Below are 21,065 nucleotides of genomic sequence, written 5' to 3'. Positions count from 1 at the left end.
GCAAAAAAACATTGATATCGTATCATACAAAAAAAATTTTTTGCCTCGGACTTTTATTTTGGAAAATCGGAAAACCGGAAGTCTTAATACTGATGCTGGGAGCTAAAGTTCCTGCCGTGACGCTATTAAAGATCGAAGAAGCAAGCAGTCCCTACACATAAACCTTCCGGCGAAGAACACCAAAGATCGAAGGTTCTGCCTATGAGATTGTTCCACCACGCAGGTTATTTTTAATCAGTCATGATCTATAAAAAGTGTATACAACTCAACAGACTGATTTTATTGAATATTTTTATATTAATCAGTTCATTATTTTTTATAATTTTTCACGTCCTGCAATAACTCCATTTCGCATACCTCCCTATATGTCCGTCCGTAAAATATTCCGACTGATACTTACAGGAAGCACATGAAGTTGTGTGCAAGCTCCTATATATTTTGTTTTTAAACAAATTGTCCATTTATCAATCATTCTGAAACATGGCTGCATCAAATTATTCATTGAAGGTCAACAGACAGCTTTTGGATCCCAGCTTTGAGAGTTACAGACTGTCTCTGGATCCCATACCAACTTACAACGTAGAGCTAGATGCTGGTGAGAAACTGCCCGCCACGACGTATTATCCTTAGGTATAGCATGCTATAATTGCCATTATTTTGTTGACTTAGCTAGAGGGCTGACAACCTTTGAAGAAAGCATTAAGTGAGATTTGCTATGTGAATTTCATTTCCCCCTAGCACGACCCATAGAGGGTGGACATTTTTACTGTTTTAAAGCTAATTTCCTGCAATTCTACGCATTTTGACATGGCTTAGGCCTATAGGCCCATGACCAGGGTGGAATTTGTTTTAATAAAAATCACAGGTCAGGTGTATTCGGGGTGCTTTCAACATTAAATGAACACTCACAATTGGATGACTTTGTTACTTTGCGATTTTTGGGGGGATGAAATTTAAAGTTTGCTAATATCTTTTCAAACATTTTCTTTAGGTGGTTTGACACTATTCAGACAGTAATTACATTAAATAGGGAGAAAGGCAAATACTAAAAACAGTGGGAAGGTTGGAAGCAGAGATTGATCCCTGTTCTCAGGTGGAAAGTTTTATGCAACGTGCCAGGGAGTGTTACCAATACACCAAGGCTCTGCACAGGAAATATTAATGTTTGATGGCAGTGGGTAACCAAATCATAGATTGCAGTCGTCTTGTCCATAGAATGATTTCAAGATAAGGACACAAACATTTTGTATTTTGTAATTTGGGTGAACTCTCTCTTTAAAATAGGGCTGGAAGAAAATCCTGCTTGCTCTACAGGAGAGTTGGCCACCACCCCTGATCTGTTTCCCAAGTGCTGGGTGTTTGAAAAAATGTTCTTGTTGTAACAATTAATTTCTCAAAATCACCAAACCTTGAAGAAAAATCTAATGAATATCAATATGCAGGTGGTTGATACCTACTAGTTGAAGATCCTTGCTGTCATCTTTCTCTACCTAGTCAAAATATTATGCTTTATGAGTTGCCTAGAATGTGCATAATACTAAAATATCAAATTATATTTGATTCTTGGAGCATTTAATATCAAATGCTTATTTGTATGACTTATTCAATGAATGACTGCAAAATACATAGCCTCATAATTCATTTTCAAAGACACAAGTAGGCATATGAGATTTCTAGTATGTGATTACACTGTCAAAATTGGGAAGTGGAATAATTAATTAAGTGTGGGGAATAACAGCAGTGTTCTTGCCGACAAGCACAGTAATTACCCTATATTTTAACCCATTGTTAAGAATGCAAATTTTTCCACTGATCAGACTAAATAAAGTAAATAGATAATAAAATCTCCTGATGACATATCTGCCCCTACACCCTAACCAAATTATTTTTCTATTTATTGTCACCCCTCTAGAATCAAATGTACACTTTTGTGTTCACAATCTTTGACAAAATAATGTTCATAGTTACAAATCAGGTCACCCTACCAAACTTCCCTGCTAAAACATACTGTAGGTTTGTCTGCTTCCTTTTTACAGCCTAAATGCCAATCCCTAAACGAGGGGACTAATGCAAGTGTGGATTAAGTCGACTTTAGTACATGCTGTCAAAAGGCTGCATTCTGCAATAGGGACGGGAGTAAAAGTAACCTAATTTTGTCTATAACATTGTACATAAAACAGTGCTACCGTGCTACTGCAGCGGAGAACGTTCTAGCGCTCCACTCTAATTTCTTTAAAACATGATTCCTTACATAACTAGACCAATCATAATGCTTCAGTGTGCCGCGGTTCACAGTGCTGCGGCAAGACAGGACAATGATAGAAGTTCCTCTTGTGATGTTAAATTGCAGGCGCAGATGCTGCAATTTCTAAACGATTTGGAGCACAGTTGAAAAGTTAACATGCTGACTATACAGTACAATGGACGAATTAGACAAATAGAAACAGTACTTTTCAATGCTTGAGAAATGAGGTATGTCGTGAGAGTATAAGAAAAGGGTCAAATGCATGTCTCACGGCCAATGCGTGAGAGTTGGCAGCTTTGTAGCTAGCTATTTTATTTCTAATGTTTGACTATATAAAGTATTGCAATAACTGCAAGTGCAATACTAATGACATGGTCTTTGAAAATCATTAGTCAATGTTAAAGGGATAGTCCAGGATTTTGATAATGAAGCCCTTTATCTAATGTCATCTCCCCAGAGTCAGATGAACTCGTGGATACCATTTGTATGTATCTGAGTCCGGTATTAAGGAAGTTAAAGGTAGTTTCGCGTGCCAACAGAGAGCAATGGCGTCTGTAGGCTCTAACTCCGCCATGGCTCATTGGCCAAAGCCAATGAAAAAACAAAAACAGGCTTAATAATTCAACAAGGTAACGTTAACTGATAATTAAATAAATAATTGCACAAATGCAAAATATACACTTACTGTACACAGTTTTAACCGGTTTTAACAGTTACAATCGACAGTATTTCTTTCTGTGACAACACGTTTGTGGCGTCTGTCTTCTGTTTACACACAGGTGTTCAGAGACGCAGATACCAAATTAGCACAGGTAGTCATCTGTCTTCTGTCTGTTTTGCATAAGCAATCACTGTAACATGGAAATATGACTGTGCGGGAACCCTATCCCTATTAAGGTGTGTAGTAATTTAACCTTTTTATTCATTAAATTATTATTTCTCGTTGATATGAAAGATGTGTTCTTATGTTTCCAAAACCATGCTGCAAGCGATGCGTTTTAATGTTTAAAGCAAGCGTCGGGGCTCTTAACAAAACTCCCCCGGCCAGAAGATACTATCGTCAATAGGCGCTAAAGGGAGTTAGCAACTTCCTTCAAACTGAACGCAGAGACATAAAAATGGTATCCACGAGTTCATATGACTCTGGGGAAGTGAATATAGGGCCTCATTGCCAAAATCCCGAACTATAATAATAATATTATGCCATTTAGCAGACGCTTTCATCCAAAGCGACTGTGCGCATACATTTCTACGTATGGATGGTCCCGGGGATCGAACCCACTACTCTGGCGTTACAAGCGCCATGCTCTACCAATTGACCTACAGAGGACCACACTATCCCTTTAAGTCAGTGGCAAAATATTGCTGAAACAAATCTGGGCTGTAGATTCATTTTTGGGGATTATTCACTTCAGATTGCTCAGACTATTTGCCATAACTTATTCCTTATACCCAATAAAGAAGAATTTTATGCAGAAAAAGTATTCTTGCTTCACATTTAAGTTGCAATATCAGCTATGCAGAATGATTGTACCTTATAGGTTATGCCATAAAAACATTAGCCTAGATAATATTAGTCAATGGTGTGGCACCCTCTTTAAAAAAAATGACATTTCACACTTTTACATTACCTCCTCTATATAGCTGTGGCGGAGGTGAAACTGAAGGACAGTCAATACACCCTGGACCATGTGCGTGCTTTTGGCATGTACAACTACCTGCACATAGACCCCTGGTATGAGGACAGTGTTTTCTTTGTTGACTGCAAAGGGCGAGTGCTGAATCTTACGGTCACCCTGGTAAGTAAGTCTCTCAAAATGCTTGATGGGTATCTTGTACATTTCTTCTGAAAAGTTAATGCTGCTCCACAGTGGATGTTTTTTTCTTTGGTTACACCAAGAGCCCAACACCTCTCAAAGGACATTGCTTCAGGTATACCTCCATCTAGCTTGAAATTGATGCCTCCATAATGCATAGCTTTTGAGAATTATTATTAGTGGAGCAAAGTCTATCTGATACTAAAATTCTGACTTGTTCATTCAATGCACTGGTAAAACAGCACATGGGTAACCTACTTCATATGTATATACTGTATTCTAGTCAAGGCCTATCCTATATAACTACTGCTGTCCACACCTTTTATATTCAAATACTGCGCATGTCTATCTATACACACACCATCATACACATGACTACACAGACCTCATTACTTTTTCCACATTTTGTTACGTTACAGCCTTATTCTAAAATTGATTAAATAAATGTTTTTCCTCATCAATCTACACACAATACCCCAAAATGACAAAGCGAAAACGGGTTGTAAGAAATTTTAGCAAATGTATATGCCCAATTGATTGGACATGATTTGGAAAGGCACACACCTGTCTATATAAGGTCCCACAGTTGACAGTGCATGTCAGAGCAGAAACCAAGCCATGAGGTCAAAGGAATTGTCCTTAGAGCTCCGAGACAAGATTGTTTCGAGACACAGATCTGGGGAAGGGTACCAAAAAATGTCTACAGCATTGAAGGTCCCCAAGAACAAAGTGGCCTCCATCATTCTTAAATGGAAGAAGTTTAGAACCACCAAGACTCTTCCTAGAGCTGTCCGCCCAGCCAAACTGAGCAATCAGGGGAGAAGGGCCTTGGTCAGGGAGGTGACCAAAAACCCGATGGTCACTCTGACAGAGCTCAAGAGCTCCTCTGTGGTGATGGGAGAACCTTCCAGAAGGACAACCATCTCTGCATCACTCCACCAATCAGGCCTTTATGGTAGAGTGGCCAGACGGAAGCCACTCCTCAGTAAAAGGCACATTACAGACCCACTTGGAGTTTACCAAAAGGCACCTGGTCTGACGAAACCAAGATTGAACTCTTTGGCCTGAATGCCAGCATCACATCTGGAGGAAACCTGGCACCATCCCTACGGTGAAGCACATTGGTGGCAGCATCAAGCTGTGGGGATGATTTTCAGCGGCAGGGACTGGGAGACTAGTCAGGATCGAGGGAAAGATGAACGGAGCAAAGTACAGAGAGATCCTTGACTAAAACCTGCTCCAGAGCGCTCAGGACCTCAGACTGGGGCGAAGGTTCACCTTCCAACAGGACAATTACCCTAAGCACACAGCCAAGACAACGCAGGCGTGGCTTCGGGACAAGTCTCTGAATGTCCTTGAGTGGCCCAGCCAGAGACCGGCCTTGAACCCGATCAAACATCTCTGGAGAGACGCTCCCCATCCAACCTGACAGAGCTTGAGAGGCTCTGCAGAGAAGAATGGGAGAAACTCCCCAAATACAGGTGTGCCAAGCTTGAAGCGTCAAACCCCAAGAAGACTTGAGGCTGTAGTCGCTGCCAGAGGTGCTTCAACAAAGTACTGAGTAAAGGGTCTGAATACTTTTATTTCAGTTTTTGCTTTATCATTATGGGGTATTGTGTGTAGATTGATGAGGAGAAAACTATTTAATCCATTTTAGAATAAGGCTGTAACATAACAAAATGTAGAAAAAGTGAAGGGGTCTGAATACTTAAAAAAATACAATTATGGTCTGAATACTACGAATGCACTGTATATATTTATATTCCGGACTCTGACATTGCTCATTCTAATATTTCTATATTTTTTAATTTCTTTGTTTTTATTTTTGGGATTTGTGTGTATTGTTAGTTATTACTGCACTGTTGGAGCTAGGAACATAAGCATTTCGCTACACCTGCGATAACATCTGCTAAGTATGTGTACGCGACCAATACAATTTGATTTGGGTAAATCATTTTGAATTCAATCACCTTTTGACAGTATCCCTTTTGATTTAAACAACACTTTCCATACATGTTTTCCCATGGAAGAAGTGGTCAGAAAGTGAGTTTTTGTACCTGAAAGCATTCAGTAGATTAAGCTGCTCAAAGTTGACCCATTTTGCATACCCCACCATACCATGAGATCCATGTCTTCATCACTGGAAAAGGTATACAGTTGAGTTTGATATCATTTAAAAGCTTACAAACAGGGTTGAACCTATTTTAAAATGTCTTGATTTTTTTATTTGTATAAAAAAATATATGAAACGTTTGAACCTTTAACATCAATTACATTAAAAAAGTGTAAACTAATTCACGTATGTTGTAGCTTAAACCCTACTTTACATCATCTGAGGTTTTTGTGTTGTACCCGCCATCGGTTGAGACACAACATGCTATTGAATACAGGGTGGGTCTCATTTCAGTCATAGAAATAGAATTAATAGAATTTACCTATCCCTTCAAACCCCTGCAATTTAGGTGGTACACCATTTAAATTTAAATTGAATTGACATTTTTACTTCTAATTACTACCACAAAGATGGCTGCCGGTCCAGCCACTGTCGAATGTCAACTTAAATGGTCATGTCTATTCTGATATCTATATTTCTATGATTTCCTATGGAGGATTGACAGTATACTTTCAAACAACAGATATTCCCATTCAAGTCAACATTCTCTGATGTGTGGACCTCCAACCATATTTGTGGTACCATTTGAAAGTAAAATTTTTAATTTGATTCCCATTTTAGTACATTTATCAGCCAAAACATGACACCCACCCTATTTAAGAGCATGTTGTCTTAACCGATGGAGGGCACAACACAAAAAACATCAGATGTCAAATAGGGTCTAAGCTACAACTAATGCAAATATGAAAAAAATCAGTTTATGCGTTTTTAGATCATTTAAGTTTAAGGTTAAGAAAATGACCAAATGTTTATGAAAGGGGAACTTTACCGCTAGACACTATTTAGGGTGTTTTTCCAGTCACCATACATAATTATGAGTGATGAAAGGTTTTTCAGAAATAATTATGCACCATAGTGGAATTCTACAATTTTTGCGCCGGGAGAGTTCAACCCGTGACGTCATTGGTTGATTGAGCATGCTGTCTGGTCTAAAAATGAATGGAGTCATGTTTTGTAGCAATTATTGTGGCCTTTGTTTAGCCAGTTGTACGATCACGCTAGCATTGAGTAAATATGGTTGTCCTTGTTTAATAGAGCCATTGGACTTGTCTCAACGATGTTCCTATCTGCCACGACATTGCAGGATATCTAGGTTGACTCATTTTTCCCTGGCTTTGTAAAGACTACAGCTGATGGGAGCCCTAATTCCTTGTCCAGTTGTGTTCGTTCCCTCCAAGGGAGGCTTTTACTAAAAATGGAGGCCGTACTAGTTTCTACAGGTTCACGGGAACTATGTTACCGTACACTGTCTAGCGAAGATTGCTAAATAATTACAATGGCTGCTTCTGATGCTTCCTCTTTCCAAGAACAGCTGGACGACAAAACCGTATTTGATATTCTTTTACATAGGGACATACAGCCCTATTAATTTGAGCCGGAATACAGAATCAAGAATTTCGTGACCAGCATGCAGCGACGGGGAGCCATGGTCAGACTCAGACTGGTGGTGCCTATGTGGGTGCTGTCCAGCCATGCCGACAGAAGAGGAATGTCTGTGCTGCAATGAATTTGATCGCGGACAGTTCTTTTTGGAGAGGGTCACTGCAGACCATGGATCATGTGTGTGACCGACAATGAAAGTTTCAACGCACATATGGATAGAGGGGTGCTGGAGACGTTCTTCAGAACCTCCAAGATCAACTGGCAGCGGCAACCTAAACCAGCTGGACCGGAGGGAAAATTACAGTAAGTTGTTTGGCTGTCGGTAGCTTGCTGTTGTTGTTTTTTACACAAGGCAGTGTCGTTCAGTACAGTATAATTTTGTGATAGAATTGGCCATAACGTGGCTTGCTAGTACCACTACAAGCCAAGTTGAGCTAGCTAGCTTTGTTTGCTATACCCAAAATGTATTGTAGCATTTACATTACATTTACATTTACGTCATTTAGCAGACGCTCTTATCCAGAGCGACTTACAAATTGGTGCATTCACCTTATAGCCAGTGGGATAACCACTTTACAATATGTTATTTTTTTTGGGGGGGGGTAGAAGGATTACTTTATCCTATCCCAGGTATTCCTTAAAGAGGTGGGGTTTCAAGTGTCTCCGGAAGGTGGTGAGTAGCCTAATGTTATAGCTAGATAACCTAGCTAGCCTCAGTGCATCTCATTAGGAGCAAAACTGTAGAAATGTTTTGATGATGACAAAGAGTAAAGGAATGACTTTTGCTTCGATGCATATTAGTCATAGCTTATACCTGTGTGTTCTAGCTAGCTAACGTGTGTCTGTGAGATGTGTAATATACTGCATTGTGCTGCTACAGTAGCAATACAGACAGTACACAACAATTGCCCATGAAAGACTAATAGTGTTGTTTTTTTGTCATTCTCTTAGACAATACCACTTGGTGGCCTACATATTCTTTTTGGAGTTTGGTCTATGTGGGAAGAAGCTAGGCAGAGGACACCGAATCCCCTTGCCTGCATGTGTTATTGGGGCCATTCAAGCAATTTATCCCTCACACGATGGACAGAATGTTGGATACAAAGAAGTTGATGACTCGAGGAGATGTGAAAGGTCTCATAACAACAATCTCCCCTTGTATCAAAGTGACTACGAACACCTCACCCACACCATATGCAAGTATTCCCTTTGTAGAACTGTAGTATTTATTATAGGTGTTAGTAGTATATTCTTCTGCTGTATGTCATACATTGCCACAATTGATTTATTTAGCCTTTATTTAACTGTTCCTGCATAGTGCTGTGTAAACTCCCCTCGGTCTCCAGAGCAAATAAACTTTGTATTGAATACAAGCCATGTCTACTTATTTGCTACATTGACTGACTAATCTACTATTTTATTGAAACATCTTTACTTGCCAACATTTTGTATTTGAACTCCCTGCATAATTATTTTTTTTGCATTAAGATTGTAGCTATTTACTTTCAAATATGAATTGATCCAGAAGTTGAAGTCAACACTTTATTTGTTTCTGATGCAACTGGTCACTTGTCAGTACACTTGTAGAAAATATTATATAAAACATTTTATCAAACTCCATTAAATACATATGTACAAGAGCTAGCAATATCTATACCACAGTGCAGTTGTGAGCATACAGGCATTCTATATTGGATGTTTTGTTGGCTGAATGTTCTTGGCAGGGTCCTGAATGTTCTTCAGCTGGTGAACCTCGTGTTGGGCAATGGCAGCTGGTCTGGCAGAACATCATGAGATCCATGACCTTGGACTCATAGACTATACACTTTGGCTCTTGCCAGCAGCGTGCAGTCTTTTCCTCTTCAGAGTCAGATGATGTTGAGCTTGTTCCCGGCTGAAACTTTCATCCAATGGGTCTACATGATCTGTACTATTAAAGCTAGTGTCAAGATCATCATCAGCAGCAGCAAGATTAGTCTGTAGGACACACTAGTCCAGCGTTTCCCAAACTCAGTCCTGGGGACGTTTTGGTTTTTGCACTACACAGCTGATTCAAATAATGAACTCATCAAGCTTTGATTATTTGAATTAGCTGTGTAGTACTAGGGCAAAAACCAAAACGTGCACCCCTTGGGGTCCCCAGGACCGAGTTTGGGTAATGCACTAGGGTTTAATCACTGCAACACTTAACAAAATGCTACAGTTAGTTTCAGAATGGATGGCAAGGAATAAGTTGGGGTAAATAAGGTATTTCTGTTTTTTATTTTTAATACATTTTGCAAACATTTCTAAAAACCTCTTTTCACTTTGTCATTATGGGGTATTGTGTGTAGATTGATGAGAGAAAAACTAATAATTTAATACATTTTAGAATAAGGCTGTAATGTAACAATGTGGAAAAAGTTAAGAGGTCAGAATAAATCAAATCAAATGTTATTGGCCACATACACGTGTTTAGTAGATGTTATTGCGGGTGTAGTGAAATGCTTGTGCTGCTAGCTCCGACAGTGCAGTAATATCTAACAATTTCACAACATATACCCAATACCCACATCTAAGTAAGGAATGAATATATATATATATATACACTACCGTTCAAAAGTTTGGGGTCACTTAGATATGTCCTTGTTTTCGAAAGAAAATAAAAACATTTGTCCATTAAAATAACATCAAATTGATCGGAAATACAGTGTTGACATTGTTAATGTTGTAAATGCCTATTGTAGCTGGAAACGGCTGATAATTTTTTTTTTTTGAATATCTACATAGGCGTACAGAGGCCCATTATCAGCAACCATCAGTCCTGTGTTCCAATGGCACGTTGGGTTTGCTAATCCAAGTTTATCATTTTAAAAGGCTAATTGATCATTAGAAGACAGTTTTGCAATTATGTTAGCACAGCTGAAAACTGTTGTGCTGATTTAAAGAAGCAAAAAAACTGGCCTTCTTGAGACTAGTTGAGTATCTGGAGCATCAGCAATTGTAGGTTCGATTACAGGCTAAAAATGACCAGAAACAAATAACTTTCTTCTGAAACTCGTCAGTCTATTCTTGTTCTGAGAAATTAAGGCTATTCCAAGAAACTCAAGATCTCGTACAACGCTGTGTACTACTCCCTTCACACAACAGCGCAAACAGGCTCTAACCAGAATAGAAAGAGGATTGGGAGGCCCCGGTGCACAACTGAGCAAGAGGACAAATACATTAATGTCTAGTTTGAGAAACAGATGCCTCACAGGTCCTCAACTGGCAGCTTCATTAAATAGTACTCGCAAAACACCAGTCTCAACGTCAATAGTGAAGAGGCGACTCCGGGATGCTGACCTTCTAGGCAGAGTTGCAAAGAAAATGCCATATCTCAGACTGGCCAATAAAAAGAAAAGATTAAGATGGGCAAAAGAACACAGACACTGGACTTTTTCTTTGCAACTCTGCCTAGGTCAGGATCCCGGAGTCGCCTCTTCACTGTTGATGTTGAGACTGGTGTTTTGCGAGTACTATTTAATGAAGCTGCCAGTTGAGGACCTGTGAGGCAGCTTGACATTTACATACGTTTTCAGACCCTTTACTCAGTATTTTGTTGAAGCACCTTTGGCAACGATTACAGCCTTCAGTTTTCGTGGGTATGACGCTACAAGCTTGGCACACTTATATTTGGGGAGTTTCTCCAATTCTTCTCTGCAGATCCTCTCAAGCTCTGTCAGGTTGGACGGGGAGCGTTGCTGCACAGATATTTTCAGGTCTCAAGAGATGTTCGATCAGGTTCATGTCCGGCCTCTGGCTGGGCCACTTGAGGACATTCAGAGACTTGTCCCGAAGCCACTCCTGCGTTGTCTTGGCTGTGTGCTTAGGGTCGTTGACCTGTTGGAAGGTGAACCTTCGCCCCAGTCTGAGGTCCTGAGCGTTCTGGAGCAGGTTTTCATCAAGGATCTCTCTGTACTTTGCTCCGTTCATCTTTCCTTCGATCCTGACTAGTCTCCCAGTCCCTGCCGCTGAAAAACATCCCCACAACATGACGTTGCCACCACCGTTCTTCATCGTAGGGATGGTGCCAGGTTTCCTCCAGATGTGACGCTTGGCATTCAGGCCAAAGAGTTCAATCTTGGTTTCATCAGACTAGAGAATCTTTTTGGCAACCTCCAAGCAGGCTGTCATGTGCCTTTTACTGAGAAGTGGCCTCCGTCTGGCCACTCTACCATAAAGGCCTGATTGGTGGAGTGTTGCAGGGATGGTTGTCCTTCTGGAAGGTTATCTCCACAGAGGAACTCTAGAGCTCTGTCAGAGTGAACATCGGGTTCTTGGTCACCTCCCTGACCAAGGCCCTTCTCCCCCGATTGCTCAGTTTGGCCGGGCGGCTAGCTCTAGGAAGAGTCTTGGTGGGTTTTCCATTTAAGAATGATGGAGGCCACTGTGTTCTTGGGGACCTTCAATGCTGTAGAAATGTGTTGGTGTCCTTCCCCAGATCTGTGCTGCGACACAATCCTGTCTCTGAGCTCTATGGACAATTCCTTCGACCTCATGGTTTGGTTTTTGCTCTGACATGCACTGTCAACTGTGGGACCTTTTATATAGACGTGTGTGCCTTTCCAAATCATGTCCAATCAATATAATTCACCACAGGTGGACTCCAATCAAGTTGTAGAAACATTTCAAGGATGATCAATGGAAACAGGATGCACCTGAGCTAAATTTAACTGTATTTGTAATTACTTTTATTTATTCAGGGTTGCCCAATTGAGACCAGGGTTGTCTTCCCAATGGTCCCTGAGTGGTATTGTCACGTGTAGGAAGTTATAATGGGTCCAAAAAGTGTTCTGTTGCCTGAGGGCAACGATGTGCAGTAGAGGGTAAAACAAAACTTTAGTCCAAATATTATTTCATTCATAATCAGAATTCATAACAGAGATGAGGTTCCGTGGAGATCCTCCGTTGACAGCAGGAGACTGACAGGTCTTTGTATTGTGTTGACAGGACACGGCACTGGGGAAGCCCAGAGAGGTCTTCCGCATTCCCTCTGACCCCAGCGCGTGTGAGGAGCGCATCTGTGTCTCTCTCAGCCTCACCTCTGCCACCTGGGCATCCCTCTCCGATGGTGCGGGCAGACTCTACCTCCTTAGAACCAGCATGAGGAGGGATAATTCCAGTCTGAAGTGGGAGGTAAGACTTGGACATGCAATAAACTCTCAGTCATAATCAATGTTCAGATATTGACCGACAACATAGCAGCCACTTTCTTTTTAGTTTTTTTCCTGGTTTTTGATTTTGACATCCCATTTTTATAAAGGTAGGCAATTCTATCTCACTTACATTTACATTTTAGTTATTTAGCAGACGCTCTTATCCAGATCGACTTACAGTTAGTGCATACATTATTATTTTTTCATACTGGCCCCCCGTGGGAATCAAACCCACAACCCTGGAGTTGCAAACGCCATGCTCTACCAACTGTGCTACATCCCCGCCGGCCATTCCCTCCCCTACCCTGGACGACGCTGGGCCAATTGTGCGCCGCCCCATGGGTCTCCCGGTCGCGGCCGGCTACGACAGAGCCTGGATTCGAACCAGGATCTCTAGTGGCACGATGCAGTGCCTTAGACCACTGCGCCACTGCACCACTCTCAATGTTACTTACCTGGTTAAATGAAAGATATCTGATGAAATGGGTACTTTGATAGAAATGTTTGTCAAATTAACCTACCATAAACCCTTTGGAATATATTCATCTAGGCCTGTTTTATCTAGTCAGTCCCCCTTTATTTACCATTCTGAAGATCAGGTTTAGCGTGTAGATGAGCTTGAAAGATATTACCAACCTCTACTTAATCACAAGCCCAGCCAGTTAGAAATGTGGGTAAAGCTTTACATTAACTCTATCGTCATGAAGCATTAATAACATAGGCTACCCAGCGACAGGGAATTCACATTAAATAAACATTATACAGCATTATTTATAAAAGATTTATAATGTATTTGACATGATTATTGATGGTATACAGTGGGGAAAAAAAGTATTTAGTCAGCCACCAATTGTGCAAGTTCTCCCACTTAAAAAGATGAGAGAGGCCTGTAATTTTCATCATAGGTACACGTCAACAATGACAGACAAATTGAGGAAAAAAAATCCAGAAAATCACATTGTAGGATTTTTAATGAATTTATTTGCAAAATATGGTGGAAAATAAGTATTTGGTCAATAACAAAAGTTTCTCAATACTTTGTTATATACCCTTTGTTGGCAATGACACAGGTCAAACGTTTTCTGTAAGTCTTCACAAGGTTTTCACACACTGTTGCTGGTATTTTGGCCCATTCCTCCATGCAGATCTCCTCTAGAGCAGTGATGTTTTGGGGCTGTCGCTGGGCAACACAGACTTTCAACTCCCTCCAAAGATTTTCTATGGGGTTGAGATCTGGAGACTGGCTAGGCTACTCCAGGACCTTGAAATGCTTCTTACGAAGCCACTCCTTCGTTGCCCGGGCGGTGTGTTTGGGATCATTGTCATGCTGAAAGACCCAGCCACGTTTCATCTTCAATGCCCTTGCTGATGGAAGGAGGTTTTCACTCAAAATCTCACGATACATGGCCCCATTCATTCTTTCCTTTACACGGATCAGTCGTCCTGGTCCCTTTGCAGAAAAACAGCCCCAAAGCATGATGTTTCCACCCACATGCTTCACAGTAGGTATGGTGTTCTTCGGATGCAACTCAGCATTCTTTGTCCTCCAAACACGACGAGTTGAGTTTTTACCAAAAGGTTCTATTTTGGTTTCATCTGACCATATGACATTCTCCCCATCCTCTTCTGGATCATCCAAATGCACTCTAGCAAACTTCAGACGGGCCTGGACATGTACTGGCTTAAGCAGGGGGACACGTCTGGCACTGCAGGATTTGATTCCCTGGCAGCGTAGTGTGTTACTGATGGTAGGCTTTGTTACTTTGGTCCCAGCTCTCTGCAGGTCATTCACTAAGTCCCCCCGTGTGGTTCTGTGATTTTTGCTCACCGTTGTTGTGATCATTTTGACCCCACGGGGTGAGATCTTGCGTGGAGCCCCAGATCGAGGGAGATTATCAGTGGTCTTGTATGTCTTCCATTTCCTAATAATTGCTCCCACAGTTGATTTCTTCAAACCAAACTGCTTACCTATTGCAGATTCAGTCTTCCCAGCCTGGTGCAGGTCTACAATTTTGTTTCTGGTGTCCTTTGACAGCTCTTTGGTCTTGGCCATAGTGGAGTTTGGAGTGTGACTGTTTGAGGTTGTGGACAGGTGTCTTTTATGCTGATAACAAGTTCAAACAGGTGCCATTAATACAGGTAACGAGTGGAGGACAGAGGAGCCTCTTAAAGAAGAAGTTACAGGTCTGTGAGAGCCAGAAATCTTGCTTGTTTGTAGGTGACCAAATACTTATTTTGCAAATAAATTCATTAAATATCCTACAATGTGATTTTCTGGATTTTTTTTCCTCAATTTGTCTGTCATTGTTGACGTGTACCTATGATGAAAATTACAGGCCTCTCTCATCTTTTTAAGTGGGAGAACTTGCACAATTGGTGGCTGACTAAATACTTTTTTCCCCACTGTAAATGCACAATGTAGCTTGTTATATGAAGCTTTACTAAAACTTCACTAACACTATCGCATCTACGCATCTACCCCGTTCACAACAAATGATTCGCTCCTACAGACATTACATTTTTACATTTTAGTCATTTAGCAGACGCTCTTATCCAGAGCGACTTACAGTTAGTGAGTGCATACATTATTTTTCATACTGGCCCCCCGTGGGAATCGAACCCACAACCCTGGCGTTGCAAACGCCTTGCTCTACCAACTGAGCTACATCCCTGCCGGCCATTCCCTCCCCTACACTGAACGACGCTGGGCCAATTGTGCGCCGCCCCATGGGTCTCCCGGTCGCGGCCGGCAACGACAGAGCCTGGATGCGAACCAGGATCTCTAGTGGCACAGCTAGCACTGCGATGCAGTGCCTTAGACCACTGCGCCACTCGGGAGTCACGTGGCTGTGGCTTGCTATATATAGCAGGCAGACAAGCATCGAGGCGTTCTGTTACTGTTCGATTTAACGTTAGAATAGGCAAAACGAGTGACCCAAGTGACTTTGAGCGTAGTATGATCGTCGGTACCAGGCGCCGGTTCCAGTATCTCAGAAACGGCCGGCTTCCTGGACTTTTCACATACAATAGTGTCTAGGGTTTACGACAAACAAAAAACATCCAGTCAGCGGCAGTCCTGTGGGCGAAAACAGCTCGTTGAGGAGTGGTCGAAGGAGAATGGCAAGAATCGTGCAAGAAAACAGGTGGGCCACAAACCGGCAAATAACGACGCAGTACAACAGTGGTGTGCAGAATGGCATCTCGGAACGCACAACTCTTCGGTCCTTGTCACGGATGGGCTATTGCAGCAGACGACCACAACGGGTTCCACTCCTCTATCAGCTAAAAACAAGAAGTAGCGGCTCCAGTGGGCACGCGATCACCAACACTGGACAATTGAGGAGTGGAAAAACATTGCCTGGTCTGAAGAGTCCCGGTTCCCGTTGCATCATGCTGATGGCAGACTCAAGATTTGGCGTAAGCAGCATGTGACCATGGTGCCATCCTGCCTGGTGTCAACGGTACAGGCTGGTATCAAGTCCCTTGATAACAATTGAGCAACGTTTCCATGCCCCGATGAATTCAGGCTGTTCTGATGGCAAATTGGGGTCTGACCCTTAACTAGATAAACTGGCCACTGAATGTATATCTTCTTATAGATGTGTTATAAATACTACATTTCATACCCACTGTGCATGGATTGATCTAAACTTAGAACACATTTCTGTCTCTGTGAACTAAATAGACTTGTTGGTCGTGTGTGTGTGTGTGTGTGTGTGTGTGTGTCAGCCCTTGTTCAGTGAGGAGATGGGGGAGCCCTTCACCATCCTCCACAGCATATCTCACGTCCAGGACGGGGTCCACTCCATGGAGGTCCTGCTCCTCCGCATCCAGAAAGACCCGTCATCGGACTCTGATGCCAAGGGAAGTGGCTACTCTGTTTCTCTGGAATGGATCACAGTCTCTAACGCTGCAGAACAGGGTGAGTGGGGTGGGGCACTGTGTCTTTATCCCAAATGGCATCCTATATTCCATATACTGCTCATAACACTAGGGGATGACAAAACCTAACTCTGCTGTATGGATGCTGGTATAGTGTATGTACAGTGGCTTGCGAAAGTATTCACCCCCCTTGGCATTTTTCCTATTTTGTTGCCTAATAACCTGGAATTAAAATAGATTTTTTGGAGGGGTTTGTATCATTTGATTTACACAACATGCCTACCACTTTGAAGATGCAAAATATTTGTTCTTGTGAAACAAACAAGAAATAAGACAAAAAAACAGAACTTGAGTGTGCGTAACTATTCACCCCCCCAAAGTCAATACATTGTAGAGCCACCTTTTGCAGCAATTACAGTTGCAAGTCTCTTGGGGTATGTCTCTATAAGCTTGGCACATCTAGCCACTGGGATTTTTGCCCATTCTTCAAGGCAAAACTGCTCCAGCTCCTTCAAGTTGGATGGGTTCCGCTGGTGTACAGCAGTCTTTAAGTCATTCCACAGATTCTCAATTGGATTGAGGTCTGAGCTTTGACTAGGCCATTCCAATACATTTAAATGTTTCCCCTTAAACCACTTGAGTGTTGCTTTAGCAGTATGCTTAGTGTCATTGTCCTGCTGGAAGGTGAACCGCTGTCCCTCTCTCAAATCTCTGGAAGACTGAAACAGGTTTCCCTCAAGAATTTCCCTGTATTTAGCGCCATCCATCATTCCTTCAATTCTGACCAGTTTCCCAGTCCCTGACGATTAAAAACATCCCCACAGCATGATGCTGCCACCATCATGCTTCACTGTGGGGATGGTGTTCTCGGGATGATGAGAGATGTTGGGTTTGTGCCAGACATAGCGTTTTCCTTGATGGCCAAAAAGCTCAATTTTAGTCTCATCTGACCAGAGTACCTTCTTCCATATGTTTGGGGAGTCTCCCACATGCCTTTTGGCGAACACCAAACGTGTTTGCTTATTTTTTTCTTTAAGCAATGGCTTTTTTTCTGGCCACTCTTTTTCTGGCCACTCTTCCATAAAGCCCAGCTCGGTTTAAAGTGGTCCTATAGACAGATACTCCAATTTCCGCTGTGGAGCTTTGCAGCTCCTTCAGGGTTATCTTTGGTCTCTTTGTTGCCTCTCTGATTAATGCCCTTCTTGCCTGGTCCGTGCGTTTTGGTGGGTGGCCCTCTCTTGGCAGGTTTGTTGTGGTGCCATTTTTTAATAATGGATTTAATGGTGCTCTGTGGGATGTTCAAAGTTTCAGATATTTTTTTAGAACCCAACCCTGATCTGTACTTCTCCACAACTTTGTCCCTGACCTGTTTAGAGAGCTCCTTGGTCTTCATGGTGCCACTTGCTTGGTGGTGCCCCTTGCTTAGTGGTATTGGACTCTGGGGCCTTTCAGAACAGGTGTGTGTATATATACTGAGATCATGTGACATCATGTGACACTTAGATTGCACACAGGTGGACTTTATTTAACTAATTATGTGACTTCTGAAGGTAATTGGTTGCACCAGATCTTATTTAGGGGCTTCATAGCAAAGGGGGTGAATAGATATGCACGCACGGCTTTTCCGTTCTTTATTTTTTAGATTTTTTTTTAACAAGTTATTTTTTTAATTTCACTTCACCAATTTGGATTATTTTGTGGATGTCCATTACATGACAAATAAAAATTAATTTAAATTACAGGTTGTAATGCAGCAAAATAGGAAAAATGCCAAGGGGGATGAATACTTTTGCAAGGCACTGTAATAATAATAATAATATGCCATTTAGCAGACGCTTTTATCCAAAGCGACTTACAGTCATGCGTGCATACATTATTTTTTGTGTATGGGTGGTCCCGGGGATCGAACCCACTACCTTGGCGTTACAAGCGCCGTGCTCTACCAGCTGAGCTGCAGAGGACCATTATACCATTGTATATGAACTACCTCATTCTGATATCAATGATGAGGGAGTTGGGAATAGTAACTAAGTTATTCAGGATAATTTTGTTCCTCAGTTCAATTAAACATCTTATTCATATGAAGATAGATCGCTTCATTGCTTCTTTCGTTTCTCAGTGACAGTGCATAAGTTGATGAGGGCTAGCTGATTAACAGGTAGGTATGAATTAGGAAGTGAGCATTTGTGGCATTTTTACTACCTTCATGCACATAATTTCTATTATCAAAGGCCATCATTTCTGTTATCAAAGGCTAGCCTACAGAAACAACATTTAGTTAGTGTTTGGGAAAGCGAAATGTGCGTTAATTGACTTTAATTTGCTCTAATTCTGATGTCTCAGCTGTAGATCTGTCTTCCAAAATAAATGTTGCCAAGGAGAATTGTCATAAACTCTGGGCATTCGCCCTGAAACAAAGCTACCTTGTAGTAATGATTAAAAGGAGGGTAGAGCAGAATGAGAAAATTAGACATGGGATGCATCCCAAATGGCACTCTATTCACTATATAGTGCACTTATTTTGACCAGGGCCCATAGTGAACTTTAATTACTTGGAAACTTCCTTTTGCCATGGAAAATGAAGTATTTCAGTATCGTCATGAAACACCACAGGAGGATGGTGGCACCTTAATTGTGGAGGACAGGCTTGTGGTAATGGCTGGAGCGGAATGGTATCATTCCATTTGCTCCGTTCCGGCCATTATTATGTCGTCCTCAGCAGCCTCCATTGTGATACATGTATCGTTACAACTCTACCCTCAACGGTGCCATGTTCTATTAAAACAGCTGTAATAAACATGACTTTGGGTGAGCAGAGTGGAGGTTTATATCGGTCGTCTTTTAAAGGTTGGATGTGTCTGAATATACAAAGTTGTTCTAGCTCTGAGGCCTATAATGGGCTAATGTTGTGTCAAATGGACAATCCGCCAATCTTCTCCAACCTGGCATGGTATAATTTGATATGGAATCTTTTCTTAATTTAAAGACTAATCAACGTTGATAAGTAGGCTATGTACAGTGGGGAGAACAAGTATTTGATACACTGCCGATTTTGCAGGTTTTCCTACTTACAAAGCATGTAGAGGTCTGTAATTTTTATCATAGGTACACTTCAACTGTGAGAGACGGAATCTAAAACAAAAATCCAGAAAATCACATTGTATGATTTTTAAGTAATTAATTTGCATTTTATTGCATGACATAAGTATTTGATCACCTACCAACCAGTAAGAATTCCGGCTCTCACAGACCTGTTAGTTTTTCTTTAAGAAGCCCTCCTGTTCTCCACTCATTACCTGTATTAACTGCACCTGTTTGAACTCGTTACCTGTATAAAAGACACCTGTCCACACACTCAATCAAACAGACTCCAACCTCTCCACAATGGCTAAGACCAGAGAGCTGTGTAAGGACATCAGGGATAAAATTGTAGACCTGCACAAGGCTGGGATGGGCTACAGGACAATAGGCAAGCAGCTTGGTGAGAAGGCAACAACTGGAAGAAAATGGAAGAAGTTCAAGATGACGGTCAATCACCCTCGGTCTGGGGCTCCATGCAAGATCTCACCTCGTGGGGCATCAATGATCATGAGGAAGGTGAGGGATCAGCCCAGAACTACACGGCAGGACCTGGTCAATGACCTGAAGAGAGCTGGGACCACAGTCTCAAAGAAAACCATTAGTAACACACTACGCCGTCATGGATTAAAATCCTGCAGCGCACCCAAGGTCCCCCTGCTCAAGCCAGCGCATGTCCAGGCCCGTCTGAAGTTTGCCAATGACCATCTGGATTATCCAGAGGAGGGATGGGAGAAGGTCATGTGGTCTGATGAGACAAAAATAGAGCTTTTTGGTCTAAACTCCACTCGCCGTGTTTGGAGGAAGAAGAAGGATGAGTACAACCCCAAGAACACCATCCCAACCGTGAAGCATGGAGGTGGAAACATCATTCTTTGGGGATGCTTTTCTGCAAAGGGGACAGGACGACTGCACCGTATTGAGGGGAGGATGGATGGGGCCATGTATCGCAAGATCTTGGCCAACAACCTCCTTCCCTCAGTAAGAGCATTGAAGATGGGTTGTGGCTGGGTCTTCCAGCATGACAACGACCCGAAACACACAGCCAGGGCAACTAAGGAGTGGCTCCGTAAGAAGCATCTCAAGGTCCTGGAGTGGCCTAGCCAGTCTCCTGACCTAAACCCAATAGAAAATCTTCGGAGGGAGCTGAAAGTCCGTATTGCCCAGCAACAACCCCGAAACCTGAAGGATCTGGAGAAGGTCTGTATGGAGGAGTGGGCCAAAATCCCTGCTGCAGTGTGTGCAAACCTGGTCAAGACCTACAGGAAATGTATGATCTCTGTAATTGCAAACAAAGGTTTCTGTACCAA

The 21,065-nt window shown here is 42.0% G+C and overlaps 1 protein-coding gene across 1 annotated transcript in view; it reads left to right on the top strand.

Annotated features, from left to right (window-relative positions):
• The first annotated feature begins 391 nt into the window (after positions 1-391).
• Positions 392-21,065, top strand: part of nudcd1 (NudC domain containing 1) — a 66,303-nt gene continuing 45,629 nt past the window's right edge. Inside the window, exons 1-4 of the mRNA XM_041867220.2 lie at positions 392-595; positions 3,890-4,044; positions 12,590-12,775; positions 16,525-16,717. Of these exons, the coding sequence (XP_041723154.1) occupies positions 481-595; positions 3,890-4,044; positions 12,590-12,775; positions 16,525-16,717 (649 nt within the window). The 5' untranslated portion in view covers positions 392-480. The remainder of the gene's footprint in view (positions 596-3,889; positions 4,045-12,589; positions 12,776-16,524; positions 16,718-21,065) is intronic.

Source organism: Coregonus clupeaformis, chromosome 38 (assembly GCF_020615455.1).
Source record: "Coregonus clupeaformis isolate EN_2021a chromosome 38, ASM2061545v1, whole genome shotgun sequence".
Lineage (NCBI taxonomy): Eukaryota > Metazoa > Chordata > Actinopteri > Salmoniformes > Salmonidae > Coregonus > Coregonus clupeaformis.
This window is presented reverse-complemented; position numbering and strand designations above follow the sequence as displayed.